This window comes from Antedon mediterranea, chromosome 4 (assembly GCF_964355755.1).
Source record: "Antedon mediterranea chromosome 4, ecAntMedi1.1, whole genome shotgun sequence".
Lineage (NCBI taxonomy): Eukaryota > Metazoa > Echinodermata > Crinoidea > Comatulida > Antedonidae > Antedon > Antedon mediterranea.
Window position 1 is genome coordinate 1,658,467 of NC_092673.1, and position 24,496 is coordinate 1,682,962.

Sequence of the window (24,496 nt, forward strand, 5' to 3'; positions counted from 1 at the left end):
TACCAAGAAGCAACAAATAAAAACACAAATTACGATCCACAATATCTAAAAGAAACTGCAAACATTTTCACATTGAAAATGTACTATTTCAGCAGGATAATATGAAGACTAATCAGAAAAAAACTGAATCACTGTTCTTTTAACAGAAATAAACAAAATGTTTCAAAACCAGTGGCATTCCGAGAGCAACTGTGCATTTCAAAACCTTAAAACCACAATATCACAATATAGAAAGCAATATTGATGTTAGTATCTACTTCGAAGTACATTCAGAGTAGGTCAAACTTTTGACCAATTGAAATCAATATTATGATTTGTTATTGAGCCAAAATTCATGTTGTTATAATTTTAATAAAAGTGCTCTAGGCGCTAACAACCACATACTATAGCTGATTTAGTATCCAATTTCTTTTATTTATCCATTCATTTCATATGCCTCAGTAAAGAGGTGTGATTTGATTGTTTAGGAACAGTATTCCAAAAGCGCGAAGCAGCAACTGAAAAAGCATGATTTCTTTTTATTCCTCTAGTTATGTTTAATATTCACATAAAATAAACAAACAAAATTGTTTTCATTTTACTTTAATAACATTCATGTTGTCAATTGAATCACAGTGAAAATAACACACAGCTTTTCCTGTTAATTAGATAACAGTCCAAGGTGGCCCAGTGTACACTATATACCTAACAGAATCATCATAATACTATGTTTTGATAGGGTACATTATTTGAAAAGCATAATATTGTGCTAAACATTGGAAAAAAAGAAATAAGGAAAGGTTTCATTGTCCGTCTTTTTTATCTTCTTTTGTTTCTTTTGATTCGTCCTGTTGTGTGAGGGATCCCATTGCATTCCTAATGGCATCACTGGATGGATCAACACCTGGAAGATTTTGTAGGACTCGTTGAAGGAATGCGGGATCTGACATGACCTCAGCAAGGTCTTCAGCATCAGCGTCCATCTGTGAACATTGTAACAACTATTAATTTCAATTAAAACATATATTTACATAATAAAGATGACACAATATGACATGATATAATATATAATAACTGTAGATAAAAGAAATTTGTCGAAGCAAAAAGTATGTAAATTTGAATGCACTTCATATGTTGAAATAATAAATGTATTAAAATATTACTATTTTTAAAAGTTTCAACATCGTAAATCATAGTATTAAGATAAACTTCCCATTATAATTCCATCAAAACAAACTTAACTATGTCTACACTATCAAACTATTTTAACAAATGGGATGTGCCCAAATATGATAGTTATATACCCAAATATGGTGTCCATATATGGGCACATCACATTTTTTGTCACAAAGTTTGATAGTGTAGACAGAGCTTTAGTGCGCCAATAGAGTAGCAAAAGAGGTGTGATAACTTTTGACCCCAATAATTTAATGACCTAGATGGATATAAAACAGCTTGACTGATACTTGGTTGGTAGAGGGATCATTTCTGATTTAATTTCACATATTGATATTATGATAGTGTAGACAGAGCTTTAGATGCATATTTATACTATTCATAATGCATGCATCCATACTTGCACTAATAATTTACTTACAGGTGTTGGGTTAGATGAATCGGTATCCATTGGTGTTTCTTTTGACTCGGTTGATTCCAGATCAGCTAATTCTGTTGATAAACCAGAACAATTATTATTTTATTTATTTTTTCTCTCTTTAACGTGATGCCACTGAACAAAAATACATTTAAGAACACAAAGCATAAAACTAAAATTCTGAAAAATGAGTACTGTATGTATATCCCTATATAAGGCCAGGGGACAACTTTGAGACCCACGTCCTTTAATTGGAGGGTCCTCTGAATAGGGATGGCTGTTGTATTAAAACATAATTATATTTCACCACTTTCATTTCATGGAAAAGTGCCTACTTAATAGGGTATGGCTATAATATAAGGTCATTTTATTGGGAAAATTTCCCCTTATTAGGGAGATCATCTGAATAGGGATGGCTGTTGTATTAAAACATAATTATATTTCACCACTTTCATTTCATGGAAAAGTGCCTACTTAATCGGGTATGGCTATAATATAAGGTCATTTTATTGGGAAAATTTCCCCTTATTAGGGAGATCATCTGAATAGGGATGGCTGTAGTATCAGAACATATCTTTCTCCTCTTTTCTATTATCGGAAAAGTGTCCCCTCAATAGGGATGTCCTAAAGGACTGTGTTAGATAACACATGCAAAATTATATATTGTGACTCTCCTACTAACCACAGTCAAATATTAAACTTACCAAGAGAACTTGCTTGTAGTGACATTTGCATAGCATATGCAATTTGTTCCTCTTCTGTCATTGCTCCCAAGTCTGGCATTGGTGAGATGTCAGTATCAGCTGTGTCCGCACTAACTGGCTGATCTCTTGACATTGCTAAAGCTTGTTCTAACAGCGCATCTTCTGAATCTAAAGTTAACACAATAAAGTCATAAACAATTTTAATCTAATAGAAATATGGTAGTGATATGCCCAAATATGGTAGTGATATGCCCAAATATGGTAGTGATATGCCAAAATATGGTAGTGATATAACATCATCATGTCCATGTATGGGCAGATCACATTTTTTTGTCACATAAAGTTTGATAGTGTAGACAGAGCTTAAGTCTGACTAACCTGCTTCTACTTGCATTGCACTAGTAGGTGCATTCGTCACCATAGCTGTCTCTTCTATACTAGGTTGTAGGTTCTCTACATCATGGCGTTGTCTCTGCTCTTCCATTGAAATCCTCAAAGCCTGTTATTAACAAGATCGATTCATTATTAAATTTGATAGTGTGGACAGGGCTTCACACACATGATAATAAATGTGAATTGGATTGCAACATACCATAGCCAGCTCAGGGTCAGATGCAGGATCAAAACCAAACTCAAATTCACCGCCAGAACCTCCAGGCATAGACGGCATTGCCCCAGATCCATCTTCACCCATAACAATAGGAGATTGTCTCAACGCTTCAGAAAGCAATGTGCCAGGGGGAATTGTTACAAGGTTCGACCTGAAATGTATTTATTGGAAATTTCATTTATCATGAATAATATTTATTTCTCATACAATACATGAATATTGTTTAAGATATCATTTATATATTAGAACAAATATAAACAACATTAACCGGTCAGGAAAAGAGCAACATAGGTCACTATAACTCAGTAATTCATAGTTGTACAAAATTATTGGTATATAACATTGTTTTTTTGGATAGAATTGAACATAAGTAATAATTTATCTAGAAATACCACTTACCCTGTACCTTCTTTTCCATTAATTGTATTTACAAAAGAAGTCAGCTTCTCAGTATTGACATTCTAAACCAAACAAGAACAGATTAATAATGAAATTGATGACAAGTTTGACAAACTAAAACAATGGTTCTTGTCTTATTAACACTACCAACTGAGTACTAATAGAAAAGTAGTTGTCTAGTAGTAGAAACTTTAACTACATTTTCATTCACATTTTTTTTATAGAATGATTTTATCAATTATACTCACATCTTCCCCAAAGTTGATAATATCAACATTTACTTTCTCTTTCTTCAGTTTCTTTGCTAATTTCAGGAGCTACAGAAAATTTACAAGTGCAATAAGCATCATTTAAACATTACGTATTTGCTTTTTCATTAAATATTTTGTGAAGGAGATATATAATATAATATAATAGTTACTAGCTCCTAATATAATTATGTTATGGATACTATTTCTGAAATAATATAAATCGTCTTACCTCTTTTTCCTCAGACTCTAGAGGGCTTCCTACAAACACAATTATTCTCATTCGGTGGTTTTTGCTTTGTCTGTGTTTTAGTGCAAGCTATAACAAAATTAATATCTTGTCTAAAACATTTATTTTATTGTGGGTTTAAAGGAAAAGTTTTACATATTAATAATAATTTATAATTTTTAATTGATACAGTCCAAGAGCATCATGCATTTATGTCATACATTGTGAGGGCAGTGTTTGTTTTAATGATCAACTTACATGAGCAACTCGGACTCCTGTTAAGAAGGTCATCTTTCCAGATGGTCGCATTTGATGTAGAGTTGCCAGGATTCGACCTACATCAGTTGTCAAAGTTACCAACACTTTCACACTGCAAATAAAAACAGTTTGTTAAAATTATTTGATTTTATAAAACTAATTAATAAATTAATTTACTTTTTTAATTGGCAAAAAATAATAAAGAAAGCAAAAATAAATATCATCTTTATATATTAAATGGCAATATTTCTATGCCTTGTCTACTTTTACAATGGGATGTATTCCAAGGTACACATACTTAGCCATTGTTATCAATCCTACATTATTTTCTGGATTAGATCGTGTTTTTGATGAGCAGACAAGGTTAACAGCATCTTGCTGGGCTTGTATTCTAGTTGGTACAAAATCACCATTTCTCATGTATTCACTGGTGTCAACACTGCAAATATAATATGATGACAATTTTAATATAATTAATATATAATAGGCCTAATAAGTAATACTTATAGCTGGCCTCCTCTAAACAAAAAAAATGAAAATAGGCCTATTAATAATAATAATATTAATTATATTAATAATATTAAATAATAATTATAAAACAATAATAAATATAACAATATTTTGTTGTTCATATTTAACAAAAATACGTTTATCCTAACCTACACAATCAGACATAATTGAGTCTTTATTTCTGGCTAAGTCCATTATTGAACATAATACTCTAAGCCTATCTAAGTCCGATATCAACAAGGACAACATTGGTACCGGCGGCCTCTAAAAGACCAAGACTACCTCGCTAGGCCGGGCCTAGCCTTCAATTTTGCAAAGTCACTTATTTACGACTACTAGTTCTATGACTATTCAATTAAAATGAAACGTAATTTTTTGATTGAAGATATATAAATAAACAAAAAGTCTTGCTAAACAATAATATATTGCAAATATGTTAATTACATAGAAATAAATGCATTTAATCTTACCAGACTATTGTACTTTCGAGAACCATTTTGTCTTAAATTTTTGTTAATAGACTATTGTACAGTCGTTACAAAGTATAGAGAGGGAAAAGGATCGGAGGCTGCTTTCAAGACTAGTAAGTACCTGGGTCAAAGTTGAAAAGATGTAAACAAACGTTTGTCTTTTTTTGCTGATCCAAACAAAGTCTTTGCAGTTTTTAATTGATTTGTTGATTTAAAATACATTAACACTTGCAAAATCATAACATGTTTCTTTTGTTATAGTTAGGCTTTAGATATGTCGACCTTGTTTGGTTTTGGTTACAATGGTTTCGCGCAAATCAGTGACAACAGTCCTAGTACAACTACTCAATCACCCAAGCACAGTTTTAGTAGGTTTATTTCTACCCCATCTGAAATTTTCAGGAAACAATTAGTTAATGGTACTTTCAAGATAGTAATAAAATGGTCTTCGATTCACTTGCTCAAAGGTTTGTTAAAAAGAAATACATAACATGTGTGGGTTAACTTGTAATAAGATTTCATAAATCTTTTGATTTGCATAATAATTTGGATATGCACTAAAGCTCTGTCTACACTATCAAACTAGACAAAAAATGTGATGTGATTCCAAATATGGTAGTAATCTGCCCAAATATTATATGACATCATCATGTCCATATATAAGAGCACATCACATTTTTTTGTCACATAAAGTTTGATAGTGTAGACAGAGCTTTAAATGATTATTATAAGTAGATCTACAGTTAGTCAAAATCACAAATTATTGCAGACTATTGTCTGCAATATAAGCATTTATTGAGTTATCTTTGTTAGATGTTTATAAGTAAATATTGTTCCTTCTATTTCAGATCAGCAAGTTATTTGCGCTTCAAAATCATGTCCATGTTGTTTTTCAAAATCAGTTGAAGATTTTAAGAAACTGAAACTTGTTGATGTCGATTTAAATGGTATTGCGGGTTATGTAATATCCTGTACAGAAGGACTAACTGTGATGAATGGATATGGCTGTCACGAAAAAGTAGATCCAGTCATTAAAGATTCAAGTTGCACATTTAAAACAGTTAGCGTAGGAGATACACATGTCGTAGCAACAAAAGGTTAGAAACTTCTCGGCTATGCAGCGCAGCAAGATATATTCTGCACATCGAGGGTAATGTCCAACTGTTCATCCAGGGACCTCCATCTTGTTTGCAACTATACATGTTTTCATTATTTCATTCCATTTATTTCTTTTAGCTGATGATACTTCTGGTGAAATAATTTACACTGACTCTCACTACATCTACCGACCCCTCTCATTGGCCAGAGTCTGTCAGGTGACCTGTGGCAAAGAACATGTCTTAATTCTGACAGAATCAGGAGATGTATATAGCTTTGGAATTGGAAGGTATGTGATGCTGTTTTGATTTATTTTCACGTTTGATTTAGGTGATCAGTTTATTTTGCTGGGTCAACATGATCTTCAGATATTACTAGCCTACCAGGTTGCACCCTGATGTCTGGAGGTACTTAAACTATAGCCTTGTCTACACCAGTTTTAGTTTTATTTTTCTGGGTGAAACTTGACATGATCTTCAGATCACTAGCCTACCAGGTTGCGCCTGATGACTGGAGGTACTTGTCTAAACCATCAAACCTTACATGAAAATTGATGTTCCCATATATGGACATGATGATGTCATATCACTACCATATTTGGATATATCACTACCATATTTGGGTATATCACTACCATATTTGGGCACATCACATTAGGTTATTACTGTATTTTAAATCTGAACCTGACCTGATTAAGTAAATGCTTAGTTTTATACTATTTAAACATTTTAAATTATCAATTCATTTTCTTTACCTCTCAGTCGAGGACAGTTAGGTCATGGCATACCAAACTCGGAAAAAGAGCCCCGTGTAATTGAGGCTCTTCAAGGAATTAGAGTGTCTGCTATAAGTTGCGGTGGATGGCACTCTGCTGCCCTCAGTGGTGAGGATTTATTATTTCTTATTAACTTTAAAGTAATTGACAGACACAAGTTTGATTTTTTATGACCTCCATCGCTCACACATTGGATTGCATTGGAATGAACATCAAATCAGAGTACATTAGCTCAGTTTATTAATTGTTTTCAATAATTTTTTAAAGAAATTTAAACATTTTTGGAGTTTTTTTAGTGAGATATTAATATTTTTAAAAAGTTTGTGTAATGAAATTAAAGTAACTAGAGAAGCCTAGGATTACATGATTTTATCATCAAAACCTATATTTCTGAGTGTCAACATTACTGTAGTAGCAATATTGCTGTTCTCATTTCTATTGCTAGCTATTGGTGATATATATATTTGGGGTTGGAATGAATCGGGACAATTAGGATTTCCAATGAAATCAAAACCAACGCTTAAAGCACAACATAAGAAATTTATTACCGCAGACAGCTATTACCCAACTTATTGTGATAAAGAGACGCAAGAGAAGAGTTCCGAGAATATAGAAAATAAAGCTGAACAATCAGAGCATGAAATACTAAATTATAGAACACAATCAAACAATAAACTTGAATCATCTTTGGAAAGTGAGAAGATAAATGAGGATGAAGCATCATGTTCCCGAGTCAAAGATTTAAGTAGCCATGGAGACGTTGCTCTTCAGTTTGCCATGATACCAAGTCTGTTAGATTTCCCTGATGACATCACTGTGTCAAAGGTCAGCTGTGGATCAAGACATTCAGCTGCCGTTCTTGGTAAGTTTAATTTGTCTACAAGGTTTTTCACAAATAGCTTGATTTTGCGAGGAACATCATTGCACAATGCATTATGGGGAGGGTTTGGGAGCAAATGTCATAACACATTTACAAACAACAAATCACATACCTACACATTTGCTCGCAAACCCTTCTCACCATGCATCACGCATGCTATTTTTGGAAAAACCTTATTGCCACATTCATTTATTACAATTTTAATTTTATTTGGTGGAATTTAAGTTGGTTTCAGACATCTATTTTTTCACTGTGTGTTTTCTTTTTTTTTGTAGAAAATGGTGATCTATACACATGGGGCTGGGGGAAGTATGGCCAGCTTGGACACGATGATACAAACACTTTAGACCAACCAACACAAGTGAAAATGCTGCAAAACAAGCGAGTAACAGATGTTGTATGTGGCGCATGGAACACTGTCATTGTATGTGAAACCCCTACCGCGGCACACTGCCAAACAAGCCTGAAATCACTAGAAAAAACATAACACAAAGGAATTATTAGCAGACCTCCCCAACTCTCCCGATAATGGCGGGAGTCTCACAATATTTTCAGTCATCTCCCGCTCTTCTGTCAAAATCAAATTTCTCCCGATATTTTGGATAAACCAAACAATCCTCCCCATATGTATATATCTATAATTTCTACTACTCTAGGTATTGTAAGAAATAATAAGTTAATTCCAATATTATTATTGTAATCTAAGTTTGAATAAAAAATCTGAGAATTGAGTTGGTGTATGTTCTTTAATTTTTAGCACACAAGATAAAAAAATAATTATTATAGATTAGAATATATTATAATATATTTTCAAGCAATAAAATCATTCCATCAAATTGATGCACATTTTGGCCATTTATTTAAGGATAACAAATATACAACACAAGGAGAACAAGCACATACTAGAAGAGCAGGTTTTAATTATATATTTTTATTTTATATATTCTCGTGGTTCACTCTGCTTCACTCCCCCCCCCCCCCCCAGGTTCTCATGACCATAGGTTCTTATAGCATACAACTATAGCTACCAGAAGAAATTTAAGGAAAACAACTGATGTTGAAAAAATAATGTAATCTTAATATTTATTTTTTATTTGTTCAACAAATTAAAATATAATACTAAACAAATAATTACCTAACATATAAAGTTTAGAGATTTAGTATTATTAACCAATAAAAAAAAAATTTTGCAATAAAATTGTCCAAAACAGAACGTTATAATAAAAACTGTTATCTAGGTTACATAAATGGTCTACTTGACTTTTAATAAGGATTTTACGATCATATTTTGTTTTACGAACCCTGATTTATATAATTGACTCAATTTTACGAAACCTAAAACCTAGCTGATAAAATATCAAGTCTCACATCAACTGAAGTCATTATATTGAACGTTACTAAAGATTGCTATTAGATGTTCATTATAATAATCTGGTTTAGTTTGGATACAAAATGGACAAAATAATTCTGCAACATTTTCAGCAATTCTATAACAACCAATACCACACTGTGTATAATATAGCCATTTGATGCAGTACTGTACAGTATAACAGACAAAAACAAATATTATATTTGGCACAAACATGTAAATATGATAATAACATGGGTCCCTCTATTATTCTAGTTCATATCTATATATTTAATGGATTGATAAATATTATAAATCTTGAAAAAAAAATCTGCACTAGATCAGCGTTCTGCAAAGTTTAGATTTCGTGGCCTAAAATCCGGTTAACCAGGACTAAGCCACGGTTCAACAACCCAACTAGACTAACTATAAATCTGAGGTAAGAACATTTTAGGTCTCTGGAAATAGCATTGTAATTTTGTTTTTGAAGGTTAAAAATTGCGCCGATGATCCACCGAAACAAATTCAGCACAGTTCCCCTTTATAACACAGATGACACTGAGTCGCATCACAATTCACAGGATTTTACATTTAAGTTTGGTCGGTTTACAATCATTTTCAGCAAGATCAAACCATAACATACCACTTAACATCAAACACCATTCATCTCGACATTTTATTTTTTGATGATTTTTTCTCAAGCCACTCTGTGGTCCTTCAAAAATGTTGCGTCCCAAATTTGGTTCAAAATTCATTCAAGCCTATTGTATTTCAGGATGTTTAAATTTGCAAGTGATAGGATGGATGAAAACATTCATTATCCTATCATCGTAATTCTATAATTCATTTTTTTTCTTTTCTTTTTAAGCAGTTCAAAATCGATTGCACAAGGAATTTATTACATCATAAATGTTTCATTAAATACATCATAATATTAGTAATGAAGAATATCATTGTTATTGTAGAAGCAAGGCATGAGAATACAATATTATACATTTGACTGACAGACACCACAAAAATTTATCGTACACTGCCCATAGCCTTTAAGTCCTCTTCATTAATTTAGCCAGGCCCCCTACTACTAATCATTTACAGCCTAGGCCTAGCTTTATGAGATAAACATACCTTTTGCTTTCAGTATTTGAAACAAATTGACTGGCTGATAGTGGAATTTAGGTCTGGTTATTTAATTTTCCATAAAAAATTATTTTCTTCAAATAATCAGTTACATGAAGTTGGCTAAGTCCAGTGATTGAACTGTCACACTTCAAGATTTTTATTGCTGAAAAATATCTGTGTTCTGATTGGTTGAATCTTTATTCAACAGACATGCTTATATATTTCTAAAAAAAAGTTGAGCTGTACTCTTTTCAACAACTTTACATATAATGTGTGGTCAGTGTGAAGTGGACATACACTGGACATCACAGTTTTGATGTGTCTGTCAGACAAGTGTATACCTGCCATTGGCTTACATGTTTTAAATCAAATGTCGAATCAATGTTCATTAGTTAATTAGCTGCAACACCCTCTAGATCTTGTTTTATCTTCTTGTAAATCAAGGCTTTTTGGTGAAACATCTGAAAAAGTATTACATATAATAATTTTCATTTATAGAGATTATATTTTAAATAATTTTCCATATAAAGCTGACCTGTATTCTTCATAATTCAGTGAATAAATAAAACATATTGGTATTATTAAAAGCATTAAATTGTATTTTTTTTTAAAGCACTCTGGGAACATCAATTACAATATATATATCTTAGAAATAAATTATCAACATCTTTTAAAAATAAAACATTTTTTTTTAATGTTTTGATAATGCATGCATTAGAATCTGACACTTTGTAATAAAACATTGCATTCTGGGAACCCCAAGGGGCAGTCACACATCCCAGGAGTCAACAGTCAATCCCATAAGTCTTCAAATTACTAAATGGAAAGCTTGTTATTGTAAATGAATCCATTTTTGATTTACTGCACTGCCTACTCTATAACACTTTGAACAGATTTGATTTTTTTTTTCTTTCATGTTGACGTGGCGTTACAAGTTCTGCATTGAATACAAATAGTTATCTTCTTGGTTGTAATTTAAATGCTAGAAAATTAGTAAATAACTTCTACGGAAAAATAACTGTTTATGTAATGTGCTAGTAAATTACTTTTACTAAATTACTAAAATTAATTTTCTCGGCATCAGAAATAACACAATGTCTTAAAATAACCAATTGGATGGAATTTTAAAATAATGGTTAAAAAACTATTTATCAATTGCTGTTTGAATTTATTGTGAGCTTTGAGAATAGATATATTATAGTGATGGTTTTTGATATAATGCAGTTTGCAGTATTTGGACAATGCAAGTTCAAAATTACTGAGGGACTGTATAGAACACATAGTGACACAAAGTGAAGTAAAGTCCCCTGAACATGGGTTGGCCCTTGGTGTCATAAATTATATTGCCTTTGTCCATTTTCCGGTAAAGTATTTCCATAATAGAGATTGGCTTGAATAGGATTGCCCCAAATGAGGGTACAGTATTACTATACATGTCTTACCTTCTTCATTATTCCTTGGGTCTTCAACATAATCTTTTGCTATTGAGGTAAACAATTCTTCTGCAATATCAAAATATATAAAAGAAATATAAAAGAAATACTCTGTGTTTCAACTCTTGCCTGTGTGTCCACAAAAATAAAAGTAAAATAATTATGTATTTTGAATCATCCAGGGTCAAGTAAAAATTTTACATGGAAAAAGAAAAATATGAAAATGAAACTTACTAATATTGTGTCCTGTTTTACTTGAGGTTTCAAACACCTTTGCTTTTATAGCTATTATTGTAGGATAAAATGAATATATTAAACAAAAATAAAATTTTAAATCTGCAAAATGGACTACTGTATTTAAAGTGTGATTTTATTAATCTTAATTTTTCATGTTTTTGTGGGACAATACATCTCTATAAGAACAACAAAATTGACTTACAATCGCCATAGTCTGTGGTCTCATGATAATCCACCTTTCTGTTTTTTTTATTCTCTTCAGTGTCAACTAAATCCACTTTGGTGCCGCATAGATATATTCTACAATTCTGAAATGTTCACAACAAAAAGTAAATGAAACTGAGTTTATTTTTCAAGGATTCATTATAATTTAATTTTACCAAATATAAATTAAATTTCCTTTTGTAAAATCCATTTATAAAATATAATTTGAAATAAAAGAATTGTTTTTTAGAAACAATCTTCTCAAAATAGATCGTCATAGTGAAAATATTTATAATACTATTAAATACTCAATCACATTCTTATTACTACTAATAAAAGAAAATAAATGAATGAGCAGTTAATACTATTACTAATATAATTATTATTTTAAAACTTACAACTTTCAATTTCAATTAATTTAAATTTATGTGATTTTTAAATTCATACCTCTTCATTCTTCAGAAGTTCATCAACCCAAAATTTCACCCTTTCAAAACTGGCGTTCTCGGTCAAATCTGAAAATTTAAGAATTATAGATGTCACATCAGATGTCGCAATATAAAAACACATTAATCTTTCAATACCAATAATTGTTTAGTTTGCACGTCGTATATCAATAAAAAATTGACGAGTAACTGACATAAATGTACAGCAGAGATTGATATGTATGTAATAATGTAAATACCACATTAACCATTAATGTAATTAAAATAGTGATTTATATAATGTTTTAATTCATAGCTTTTGTTGTAATTCAATGTATTCAAATAATCACATTTAAAACATTATTTATGTTATGTATTTAACTTTACTTTAGCACATTCATTTCCTTATATTTGATTCTTTACAGTGAAAAGAAAAATCTGTAAATTTTAGCGAGACTTGTACCGACCAACGTGGAGATAAAAGCAAATTGGCACAGAACAGACGCAGTATACAAATCTGTATACCTTACATCCATGTACTATCAAACTAGTTTGACAAAAAAAGTGTGATGTTTTTTGTCACATATTTTAATAGTGTAGACAGAGCTTTACTTATTTATTCCATTGTTTTTTTTTATTTAGTAGAACTGATTCTACATTTTTAAACTAAAAGTAAAACAATCACAGTGTTGCTTTCATTAAATCAAACACCATAAGCAAATTATTGAAACTGTTCTTTTATTTCCATATTTGACACTTAGGTCCTTGTAAAATGTAAATTGATTCACAAATAATGAATAATTTATATTGATATAGGTTGGTCACTTTCGGGGTCACTTTAGGGGTCATCACCTGTTATGCTGTAGGTCAGTGATTATTATTTGTTATTTTAAATTGTTGGATAAGTGCCTAATAGGTGATAAAAAAAAGTTTACTAAAAAGTATACAGTAAATACGGGAGTAAATATATGCATAGAAAGAAAAGTGAAAGGCTTAGATGACATAATGATATACCCTACAGTGCAATTTTGAAAACTCAGAGTAGAACACCTACTTTGGGACACTCATGCATGGGGACATTCTTATCATAGGAACACAATCCTGTGAAATGAGGTGCAATAAGGCCTAGCCCTACTCAGGGGACATTAAGGGGGTCATGAAGGAGTTCTACTATACTCATTAACTTCACTAATATATCCTTCTTTTCTATCAGTTGTGTTTTTTTTAAAATTATAAATTAAAAGTAAAACATAATTTTAATCCATTTTGGACAAATTATTATGGAAGTATGTTTCTAAACATGTATGATCTAAAAACAATTATTATTATTATTTGATTGATTTATTATAAAATAACTGGAAGGAAATTCAGTAGAGACACTGGCTAGTTCATAAATATTTAATTAAACTAATTGTATTGTATTTTGTGAAGGTAGTCAAGCTGGTGAAATACTACAGTACCTTACAGAATACACTGTATCTATTGCACTGATATGACATATCAAAAAGCCTTACATAAATACAATAGTAACAGTCAAGCACTATCTTATTTATATAGCCGACATTTCATGGTAAGATTACAAAAGCCTTTGACTTGCCATTTTATTTATAGCTATTATTTTATAATGGTCATGACTAAATCCATATTGGTTTTTCCTTAAAATGATCACACTACCAGAACACTGAGTAGATACCACATTTACAATGTACAGTACTACACACTATGTTTATTAAACCTCACACTGCAGCACTCAAGCAGATCTTTGTGTATACTCAAATAAGCCTAACTACACTCAAACAGTACACTCAAATAGATCTCACAGTACATTCAATTAAATCACACTCAAATACTTTAGATCTTACAGTACAGTGCACTCAAATATATCTCACATTACACTATCTCACAGTACACTCAAGTAGATCTCTCACTACACTCAAGTAGATCTCTCACTACACTCAAGTAGATCTCACACTACAGTACTCAAATATACATTACTACACTCAAGACCTCAAGAGTAAACTCAAGTTGATGTCACTACATTCAACAGACCTCAGGGTATACTCAATTAGACCTCATACTACTACACTCAAATAGATCTCTCAGTATACCTCATACTACACTAAAAAACTCAATTACCTTAGGGTACACTCAATCAGATCTATACTGAGTAAACCTCATAAAACAGTCTTACCATAACATAAAATGGCTGCTTTAGCACCTCTGTAGTAGATTCTGCTCATTGCCTCATACCGTTCAGATCCAGCTGTATCCTGTTAATAAACAAATTCAACATGATTCATTCTGAATATTGATAGAATAAGTTTTAACTATTAAATTTTTAAAATAACACTTTTATTTATTTATACAAAACGTTGGTGCTTTCAGAATTTAAACAGGAAATAAATATTATTCTGTTCTGAATGCCAATTTTCTTGCCTTTGACACGATAAGGGTTTAAAAATTCTACACAAGTTTTTATGGGCTGTTAATACCACCAAGCAGCAATTCTAAAAATGTTATCATTGTTACTATATGTGACAAAAAATGTGATGTGTCCAAATATGGACATATTTGGGCATATCACTACCATGTTTGGGCACATCACACACATTTTTTTGTCAAACTAGTTACTTACCCAGATTCCCATGGTAACTGTACGATCTCCAATATCCACTTTTTTAGCTCCAAATGCAGCCCCAATTGTCTATAGGTAAACAGAAAGGTTAATTTATAATTACTAATGAAAACAATACAATTGTCGCTGTTTTTCAACACATTAATAATGAACAAGCATTTATTATTTTTTATTTGATCTTACATTGTTTAATGAGGTTTTCTATAGAGCATGTGTGAGATATTGATTTGGATAATTTTAAAAAGTAGTACTAGTTCAAAACAACCAATGAAATGCTTCCACCAGGTCTTTGTTTACATGTTATATCATGGAGTAAATTACTCCATGGTTATATCCATTACCCCGCATTGCCGATTGTATCTAAATTCTAACTTACATTTTGATAAGGTACATCACCATGGAAACGATCATGCAAGTATCTCTCTACTAAACTAGTTTTTCCTCCATACTCTTTGCCTAAAAGAACAACCTTGAGGTCTACTCGACTTCCACTCATACTTTTTCTTTGTAAACTTCAGAATATAAATTTGTTTGTATAATATTAATACTGTGTACTTTGGCAAACTTCTAGGTAAACCAGTCAGGAATTCATATTTCTGAAATAATAAAAATTATTAAGTTATTTAGCACAATTAGGCTAGGGCTACAGAAGTCATACTGTTTAAAAAGAATCCCAAATGTGAGAACATTTGTAACGGACTAGGCTAAATCAGGATTAAATAGAAATAGTACGGGATTCAGTAGCCTAAAAACTAGGAGGCTAGCCCTAGTGTTAATTATATATTACTATTTTAGATAGATTTAGGCTAAAGTATTGGTACTACTTGCTCGTACCGTGTATGTAGGGGGCCGGGAAAGGAATAGTGTTTGGGATAAACCAGAGAGAGGGCGCGGTTCAAAACAAGGAGATGGTGTCTTACCAGGGAGGGAGGAGTACACACTAAAATACAGTAAGTGAAGTAGGCCTAGCTAGGCCTAGGCCTAGCCTATTTAGCTAGCCTAGTCTCTAGACCTAGGCCTAGTTAATATACTTACGGCCTAATTCGATCTACTATTACGTTGTGTAGTTTAAGATACGATGACCAGACAGCATGTGACAATCGATGATTATTGTAGCCTACGTTTATTTATGACTCAAAAATGACAGTCCTTGTTTTTTTTTTGCAGCCTAGCCAGAGGAAAAAGGTGAAAGGTTATGATTATGACACACTCATCATGACGTCGATGATGACGTAATCGACGATGATTCGACGTGCGAGCGGCAACATTTAGATGGTCGATGGCGTGGGAAAATCCCAGTTTTTACCTTGATATTGTTCCTAAATGGTGGTACGTAGCCTAGGCTAGACCTGTAATGTAAGTAATAAAAGCCTAGGATTCTATTTTTGCTGTAAATAATTAGATTGTTTTGAGTAGTATTACAGTATAATATTAAGTCTAGTGTAGGCTAGGCATATCCTATCATTCTGATTGAGATTCGAGAACGTTGACCAAACGTTGTCGGACTCTCTGGGTTGAGTGGAATTTATAGTCTGTAGATAGGCAGAACGGCCTAGGCCTAGCTCTAGCTACTGAAGCAGTAGGTAAAACATGAAATGCCATCTTTGGTGTGTTGATTAAGAAACAATTTGTATATCAAATTATCTGTGGCCTACGTCTCTCCTTTAAATCAAGGCTTTATATATAAATTAAATATATATATTTTTTATTCCTATTGGAGTATTTAAATAATTATAAAAATAAAATATTACTCATTTATTATCAATTCAAAACTTTATTCAATATTAATAAGTATATTTGTCTACAAATGTTATTTACTAGTAAGGTTTTGATATAATGATTTATGCGGTATACAATGATTTATGCGGTATAAAATGATTTTTATCTATAGATAAAAAGAAAAATGTCTAAGGTTACAATTTGTTCAGAGTGCAACTCCACTGATGTTGAAAATGAAAACATTAATGGACATACAACTTTGATTTGCCGTGGCTGCGGAACAGTCATCGATGATAACGACATCAATGAAGAAAATCATGATGCTGCTCCCATCTTTCACAGCAGTGCGAACTTAAAAGCATTGGCACGCAATCGTAGAGTTACATGTCTAGATCAAAATGTTTCAAAAACGAAAATAATGTGGGGAGAAATGGTAAAAACATTCTGCAAACAATTTAAATTTAGTGTAGAGATGGAGAAACAGGCCGTAGACTACAGCTATAAAGCATTTGAAATGAAAGAGTTTTACAAACGACACAGCGAACAAAAACGTGCACTTAGTGCATCCTGCGTTTATCTAACTTGCCGAATGCACAATTGGCCGGTGACGATAAACTACGTCATTGACTTGTGTAGCGTGCATCGTGAATATTTCGGAACTGTGTTCAAACAGTTAGTGAATTGTTTAGGTATTAATTTGGAGTTTATGAAATTAGAAGAAATTATTCCAACATATCTTAAAGAAAGTGGACTTGAACAGTTGAATTTAGAAAAGAGTGTTCTTAACATTTGCTGTTTATCAAATGAAGCATGGTTAGTTTCTGGAAGACAGCCTATCCACTTGATCATAGCTGCGGCATATGTTGCATGGAGAGCAGTACCTGAAAACTTCAAAAAAAAAATTACAGATTTTTCAAATCGTCTGACAGGAAAGACAAAAACTTGGAAGACAAGAGTTAGAGAAATTGAAAATGTTTTGTTTAAACTTGCGTGCGCAATTCCGTGGAAATCATCAAACACCGTTAACCGTAACCGAATTGGCTTGTATGTGAATGATATCATGAAATACAAGCTATCATTGTTTTCACAATTTCAAATAACTGATGACAATGATGAAGATGAGGTAGTTCCAGGCAAGATGGAAGAAGATCCAAAAACAGTTTCAGAATCACAAGAATTGACAGATGAAGACCTACCTGAGGACCAGCTGCATATGTACTTAAAATCTGAACAAGAAGTCGCTATGCAGAAAATTTATTTTGATGACTATTTAGAATCATTACCTCCCAGAAAAAAGGTCAAAGTTTGATAACATTTCTTGGTTTATCACACCAAATCCTAAACTATGTTTTAATACAATGATATTGCTTATGTTTGTTTTAAATTTTTTTTCACATAAGAAAATATTTTTGCATATTTAAAATAAAAAATATAATATTTAACAAAGTCCACTTTTAAGATAAAAGAACGGGTTTATGATAAACAGAACTTCAGTTTTTAACTGCTTTACTAGCTTAAACCAGTTATCTTCTTTATACTTTAAAAATAATTAAAAAAAACATTTCAGTCCAACAAAGAAACATGAAATGGTGTTATAATGTAAAAGCATAGAAAATAACATCAGTATTATTTAATTTTTATTGAAATTTGTCATTAAAAACTAAAAAAAAGTAATGAAAACAATAATCTATAATCTATGTAAATCAAAATGGCTGTGTTCAATGTGATTACATAGCGCCCTCTATCAAGCATCACTTGATCGAGATTAAAAGTTTTTACTTCTTTATATTGATCACTCTCGCAATGCTATCATTAAATCCATATTGTATTATCATTGTTTAGTCAGATATATGTAATAAAACAGTAGCTGATAACAAATTCTTTTTTAATAACAAACTTTTATTCCGTTTTTTTTTTGTAAATCCAAGTCAGTCGTGTATTACTTTTGTATTTAATATATTTATTCTTCTTGTCTTTGCTGATAATCGTCCAAGAGCTCGTTAGTTTTGGTAGAATTTGATTTAATAATTAATTTAAAATGACAAAAAACGATATTTAAGACGTATTATCTAGTGAAGATCACTGTAGATATGTTGTTAAAATCACTAGTGACTCATTTTGTCATGTATAGAGTAGAACATGCATCAATGCTGAGCTACTTTAGTTTCTAGAATTAGCACTTTAAAGTAAGTACTGCATGACGCGTCCTATCACATGATCTTGCTATGCCCACCAAATAATGAGTCACATGGGTATATCGGATTATGTTTACTGTACTTGAAATAATTTAGTTTGGGAGTTAAATTTTTTTTAAAGTTTTTAAAGCAGAAAGTTACTTTAAAATAGTTCTAAAAATATATTTCGATAAAAGTAAGTTGATAGAATTGAGAAAGATACGACTTTAAAGCTCTGTCTACACTATCAAACTTATTGGTTTTCTAAGGGTCTCGACTTAAAAGCTTTGCTTTTTTCGAGTTCCCTTTTCCATAACTTCTTGACATTTTTTGTACATAGTTTTATGAAATAAATTGATTTTGATTGATTGATTAATTGACCAAAAAAGTGTGATGTATCCAAATATGGTAGTGATATGCTATCATTATGTCCGTATATGGGCACATCACATTTTGTCACATAAAGTTTGATAGTGTGGACAGAGCTTTATGTGTAATATTACGTTTAAAAAAGTTACCGTATGTTATGATAATAGATAATATTTAAATATTGTATTCTATAGCAATATTAATATTTGGTGTTTTCATATAATATTGTTTTGTTTGAAAATGAAATAAACATCTAAAACTAATTGTCATTTTACTTAATGCAGTTAGAACTCCTACTCCCCCGTTGAGGAGGAACCTACGTGACCCAGCAAAGTGTCACGTGACCCAGCAAAGTGTCCCACAGGAGTGGTTTTGTACTATAAAACTAAGAGTTAATGTTGCTTGTAGAATCGGAACAGTTTTGATGTTTATAGTCGGCCGACTGCTGCCACGTGTATATCATATTAGTTAATTATATCATCGAATGCTTTACACATGTACACGTGACACATGTGCTGACAATTGACCCATTTACTCCAACGAATGACAACTTTATTATCAAACTACTAATTGTAAAATAATTCGCTTGCATCTCCTCCTCGTCGAAGAATCCGATTTAAACAATCACTTCTTTTTTTACAAAAGGAACATTAATAAAGCAGGTTGCTTTCTCAAATAAGTACAAATGTCGATAAACCAATGGATGATAAGAACGCAGTGACGCATGGCGCGTAATTATAGTTTCAGCCAATCAACGACTGATCTCGATGCATTATCTTACCAGTGGGAGCGATTAATTCATCTACAAGAAACTTCTGGTAAATATGATGTTTTGGGGCCAGTTTACCATTTGTTCGACTGTTTGTTACTATGTCACATGGTTCGTTTGGCTAGCCAATAACATTCTCCCAATGGAGCGTAATTGTCATGGTAACACACTGTGGCTGTTAATCATGTTATAACGGACACCTAACACAATCTATGATCAATTATATTTTGTTTCTTTTTGTCGTTTCTTTAGACCCATTATGTTTTTTTTTTATTATAGACGGCATCATTAAAATGAAATTTACAAGCTATAAGAAGATGATCATGTATGTTGGCCATAAATTACTCAGCGAACGAATCTTTTAAGTAGTTCAGTGTCTCAGATACCATTAAACTTTGATGGATACTGTAAGTGGACCGCTAAATAATAAAATGGATGCCAAATATCTCTCATAACTTCTCTATTGATTATCGTAAATATATATTGATTCAAAGAGAGACCACACTTAAATGTGATCACAAACTATAATAACTAAAATATAATTAATTGGAATATAGTATAAAAATGAATATTATAGTATAGATATAAGTCAGATTATTCGTCAACAGAACTAAGGCTGAGATTGTCTCAACGTTTCATTATATGCTACACTTCAACCGTCTTCTGGTGTAGCTAGGAAAGTTGAGGCGAATATATGAAAATGGAAAAGCATAAAGCCTGTTTTCCATTATTGAACATATTCGCGCAAATCGAACATTCTTGAGTTCTGATTGGTTACGCATTTTCTCCCGTCATTTTAGATATGCCTGCGAATTTAGTCAACACTTTCGATTCGCGCATAGCTTTTCCCACCTAGAATCTGTATCTATCCTGAGCGGCGGAAACCACCCGTTCGCTCCCCGTTGTGTGTAAATGGATAAGGAATAACATAGATTCCATATTTGTTATTACCGTTACCGCTCGGTGTAAATTGGCCTTTAAGGTGGACTGGCAGTTTGTAAACTAAATCTAAATCAGGCTTGCTTTCAAAAGTAGATATTATATTAATACAAAGCCTGTGTCTTGACGTCTTGAAGTCTAAAATACACACAAAATTAACTTTTTCAGTTGCAATTATTATTCAGAGATGAATTCTGTTGAAAAGTACATTTTGCATTTTCAGATAATAAGTTCAGAGATGACTATTGTAAAATTGTACCTTTAAAAGTTAAACCTGTAACATTGTGTCGAACTAGAAGATAACAGTCCATCATGATAATACCCTGTCTTGTTCTTGGTAAATACATGCCGTTAGCCACTACTGCCAAGATAAAAGTTCGTACAAATCTTAGTTTATGTTTTTTGAAAATTTGTCTATGACGCGCCCACTGTGCATCCCTTCGTCTTGTCGCAAACCTATTTCGTTGTGATATTCATATCTGAAGAACATTTTGATTTATTGCTGATAATGCTGATTCAATATCTAGCATTGCGTTCAAAATGATTCCTTGAAATATTTATAATACTGTCGTTAAATGAGTTGAAATCCATTCTGTAATTTTATTGAGCAATCACTGTAAAACATCGTCTTGTATATCTATGCCAAATCGTTACCTGAGAAAGATAAAAGGTGTTTTTTCTATATTTTTGAATATTTGATTTCTTAGTGTTGTTGAATGTTTTGTTTATTTTGTAGGTTATTTGGAACTTTTCCATTCCAAATGAATATACTAAAATTGTACTCACCTAAAAGCACCTGCATAATATTATAACCCTGTGTAAAACCCTGTCTACACTATGAAACTTAAAACGGACATAATTATGATAAACCAAACTAAGTGTGGAGCCATTGGTGACCAACCTTACGAATACGGACATAATTATGATAAACCAAACTAAGTGTGGAGCCATTGGTGACCAACCTTACGAATACGGACATAATTATGATAAACCAAACTAAGTGTAGAGCCATTGGTGGCCAACCTTACGAATACGGACATAATTATGATAAACCAAACTAAGTGTGGAGCCATTGGTGACCAACCTTACGAATACGGACATAATTATGATAAACCAAACTAAGTGTGGAGCCATTGGTGACCAACCTTACGAATACGGACATAATTATGATAAACCAAACTAAGTGTGGAGCCATTGGTGGCCAACCTTACGAATACGGACATAATTATGATAAACCAAACTAAGTGTGGAGCCATTGGTGGCCAACCTTACGAATACGGACATAATTATGATAAACCAAACTAAGTGTGGAGTCATTGGTGGCCAACCTTACGAATACGGACATAATTATGATAAACCAAACTAAGTGTGGAGCCATTGGTGGCCAACCTTACGAATACGGACATAATTATGATAAACCAAACTAAGTGTGGAGCCATTGGTGGCCAACCTTACGAATACGGACATAATTATGATAAACCAAACTAAGTGTGGAGCCATTGGTGGCCAACCTTACGAATACGGACATAATTATGATAAACCAAACTAAGTGTGGAGCCATTGGTGGCCAACCTTACGAATACGGACATAATTATGATAAACCAAACTAAGTGTGGAGCCATTGGTGACCAACCTTACGAATACGGACGTAATTATGATAAACCAAACTAATTGTGGAGCCATTGGTGGCCAACCTTACGAATACGGACATAATTATGATAAACCAAACTAAGTGTGGAGCCATTGGTGGCCAACCTTACGAATACGGACATAATTATGATAAACCAAACTAAGTGTGGAGCCATTGGTGACCAACCTTACGAATACGGACATAATTATGATAAACCAAACTAAGTGTGGAGCCATTGGTGGCCAACCTTACGAATACGGACATAATTATGATAAACCAAACTAAGTGTGGAGCCATTGGTGACCAACCTTACGAATACGGACGTAATTATGATAAACCAAACTAAGTGTGGAGCCATTGGTGGCCAACCTTACGAATACGGACATAATTATGATAAACCAAACTAAGTGTGGAGCCATTGGTGGCCAACCTTACGAATACGGACATAATTATGATAAACCAAACTAAGTGTGGAGCCATTGGTGACCAACCTTACGAATACGGACATAATTATGATAAACCAAACTAAGTGTGGAGCCATTGGTGGCCAACCTTACGAATACGGACATAATTATGATAAACCAAACTAAGTGTGGAGCCATTGGTGACCAACCTTACGAATACGGACATAATTATGATAAATACAAAAATAGAATAATAAAAGGAGAATGAAACTCAAATCTTGAACTTTAAAAAAATAGAGAAACATCATAGAGACATAAATCGTTTTAAATATTATTATTATTTAAACATTGAATTATGTCAATGTTTAAAAGAAATGTAAAATATACTGCGTAATAAAAATGTTTACATTTTATGTAACGAGGCAATCTTTTGTTTGTCGAATGTGTTATAGGTAGGTCTGTTTCTATCCCGTCCTGTATTTTACGCAGTAGAAATATTTAATATCTTTGCACTTAATTTAGCTTATTCAACAACCATTAACATCAGCTTTCTGCGAGCAATATAACCATAGATGATACCCAATATACATAAATCTTAGCGCTGATATCGGAATTATAATACCAAATAATCAGTTCGGACTAAACCAATGAAATCTCAATCCAGTTCTCAAATAGCCACATGAATTCCCCAGACATCCGCGCCGCGTGCTCCATCTCATTTTCTTAACATGAAGGCCTAGTTCATACGAAAGTGAAAGAGATTTACTAAAATAGCAAGATTAACTTCTAATGTTGAAGAAAAATACGTTTTCGCCGACTTTATAATATCAAAACTATCCAATTAATATTGTGATTAAGAACTATTTAGCGATACTTAAGCAGATTCTTATGATGTTCTAGCTCTAGGCATTTACATCTGTCGGCTTCTGGATCGGTATGTAGGGAGGAGTATGACCGGCGCTCGAGCCTAAACATTACGTGGCCTACTCACTTTTAAGATTATTTTTTTATTGATACTGAAATTATTTCATAGGGTTAGGCTAACAACACAAGATTCGTGTTCCTTTTTTAGAACTTAAATAATTCGTTAATTGTTCTACTTTCATTTTTTCCATCATTTATAAATTTATGGTATCATTAAGGATAACGATAGGCATACGCCGCTTATGCAAAAATATAATTCTTTAAGAATTAGTAAGTTTTACTTTCTGTTGTGATACTTGTAACCATTTATTTTAAGCAAGTTAACTTAGTGTACGCGCGTGTTTGAAACTGTCATCAACACTAATTTAAGTGTGAAATAGTGTGTTCAATTTAAGAACGAACAAGAAATCAAA

The 24,496-nt window shown here is 32.3% G+C and overlaps 4 protein-coding genes across 7 annotated transcripts; 2 read left to right on the forward strand and 2 right to left on the reverse strand.

Annotated features, from left to right (window-relative positions):
* Positions 1-514: 514 nt before the first annotated feature.
* On the reverse strand, positions 515-5,064 carry LOC140046145 (26S proteasome non-ATPase regulatory subunit 4-like). 2 transcript variants are annotated; one of them, XM_072090684.1, is made up of 11 exons: positions 5,002-5,064; positions 4,320-4,460; positions 4,022-4,133; positions 3,767-3,853; positions 3,535-3,603; positions 3,287-3,348; positions 2,870-3,038; positions 2,656-2,776; positions 2,278-2,445; positions 1,577-1,647; positions 515-980 (listed from the first exon to the last, which is right to left on the reverse strand). In XM_072090684.1, exons 1-11 carry the CDS (start codon positions 5,025-5,027, stop codon positions 783-785), a joined length of 1,224 nt encoding a protein of 407 aa, XP_071946785.1. In that variant the 5' UTR covers positions 5,028-5,064; the 3' UTR covers positions 515-782. The 2 variants fall into 2 exon arrangements, with proteins under 2 accessions (XP_071946785.1, XP_071946786.1); XM_072090685.1 differs by having other exon boundaries at positions 520-962; positions 5,002-5,062.
* Positions 5,065-5,129: 65 nt separating this feature from the next.
* Positions 5,130-8,496, forward strand: LOC140046144 (uncharacterized). The gene is made up of 6 exons (XM_072090683.1): positions 5,130-5,468; positions 5,850-6,098; positions 6,238-6,388; positions 6,861-6,982; positions 7,320-7,736; positions 8,030-8,496. The coding sequence occupies exons 1-6, from the start codon at positions 5,276-5,278 to the stop codon at positions 8,239-8,241; spliced, it is 1,344 nt and encodes a 447-aa protein (XP_071946784.1). The 5' UTR covers positions 5,130-5,275; the 3' UTR covers positions 8,242-8,496.
* Positions 8,497-8,608: 112 nt separating this feature from the next.
* LOC140046147 (ras-related protein Rab-24-like) lies at positions 8,609-16,333 on the reverse strand. 3 transcript variants are annotated; one of them, XM_072090688.1, is made up of 9 exons: positions 16,191-16,333; positions 15,532-15,751; positions 15,156-15,224; positions 14,712-14,790; positions 12,543-12,610; positions 12,094-12,199; positions 11,889-11,939; positions 11,664-11,723; positions 8,609-10,682 (listed from the first exon to the last, which is right to left on the reverse strand). In XM_072090688.1, the coding sequence occupies exons 2-9, from the start codon at positions 15,649-15,651 to the stop codon at positions 10,618-10,620; spliced, it is 618 nt and encodes a 205-aa protein (XP_071946789.1). In that variant the 5' UTR covers positions 15,652-15,751; positions 16,191-16,333; the 3' UTR covers positions 8,609-10,617. The 3 variants fall into 3 exon arrangements, with proteins under 3 accessions (XP_071946789.1, XP_071946790.1, XP_071946791.1); XM_072090689.1 differs by having other exon boundaries at positions 16,277-16,323; XM_072090690.1 differs by lacking the exon at positions 15,532-15,751 and having other exon boundaries at positions 16,191-16,331.
* LOC140046146 (transcription factor IIIB 50 kDa subunit-like) lies at positions 16,329-19,655 on the forward strand. The gene is made up of 2 exons (XM_072090687.1): positions 16,329-16,511; positions 17,047-19,655. The coding sequence occupies exon 2, from the start codon at positions 17,059-17,061 to the stop codon at positions 18,181-18,183; it is 1,125 nt and encodes a 374-aa protein (XP_071946788.1). The 5' UTR covers positions 16,329-16,511; positions 17,047-17,058; the 3' UTR covers positions 18,184-19,655.
* Positions 19,656-24,496: the final 4,841 nt, after the last annotated feature.

Excerpts from the sequence above, each read along its gene's own strand:
- LOC140046146 (XM_072090687.1), top strand. The coding sequence starts at position 17,059 with ATGTCTAAGGTTACAATTTGTTCAGAGTGCAACTCCACTGATGTTGAA.
- LOC140046147 (XM_072090688.1), bottom strand. The coding sequence starts at position 15,651 with ATGAGTGGAAGTCGAGTAGACCTCAAGGTTGTTCTTTTAGGCAAAGAG. Across the intron at positions 11,724-11,888 it reads TAAAACAGGACACAATATTA|AAGAATTGTTTACCTCAATA; the intron begins GTAAGTTTCATT and ends TTGATATTGCAG. Across the intron at positions 10,683-11,663 it reads CCCAAGGAATAATGAAGAAG|ATGTTTCACCAAAAAGCCTT; the intron begins GTAAGACATGTA and ends ATACTTTTTCAG.
- LOC140046145 (XM_072090684.1), bottom strand. The coding sequence starts at position 5,027 with ATGGTTCTCGAAAGTACAATAGTCTG. Across the intron at positions 3,039-3,286 it reads AATGGAAAAGAAGGTACAGG|GTCGAACCTTGTAACAATTC; the intron begins GTAAGTGGTATT and ends AATACATTTCAG. Across the intron at positions 1,648-2,277 it reads ACTACAAGCAAGTTCTCTTG|AATTAGCTGATCTGGAATCA; the intron begins GTAAGTTTAATA and ends GTTTATCAACAG.
- LOC140046144 (XM_072090683.1), top strand. The coding sequence starts at position 5,276 with ATGTCGACCTTGTTTGGTTTTGGTTACAATGGTTTCGCGCAAATCAGT. Across the intron at positions 5,469-5,849 it reads TTCGATTCACTTGCTCAAAG|ATCAGCAAGTTATTTGCGCT; the intron begins GTTTGTTAAAAA and ends CTTCTATTTCAG. Across the intron at positions 6,099-6,237 it reads ACATGTCGTAGCAACAAAAG|CTGATGATACTTCTGGTGAA; the intron begins GTTAGAAACTTC and ends TATTTCTTTTAG.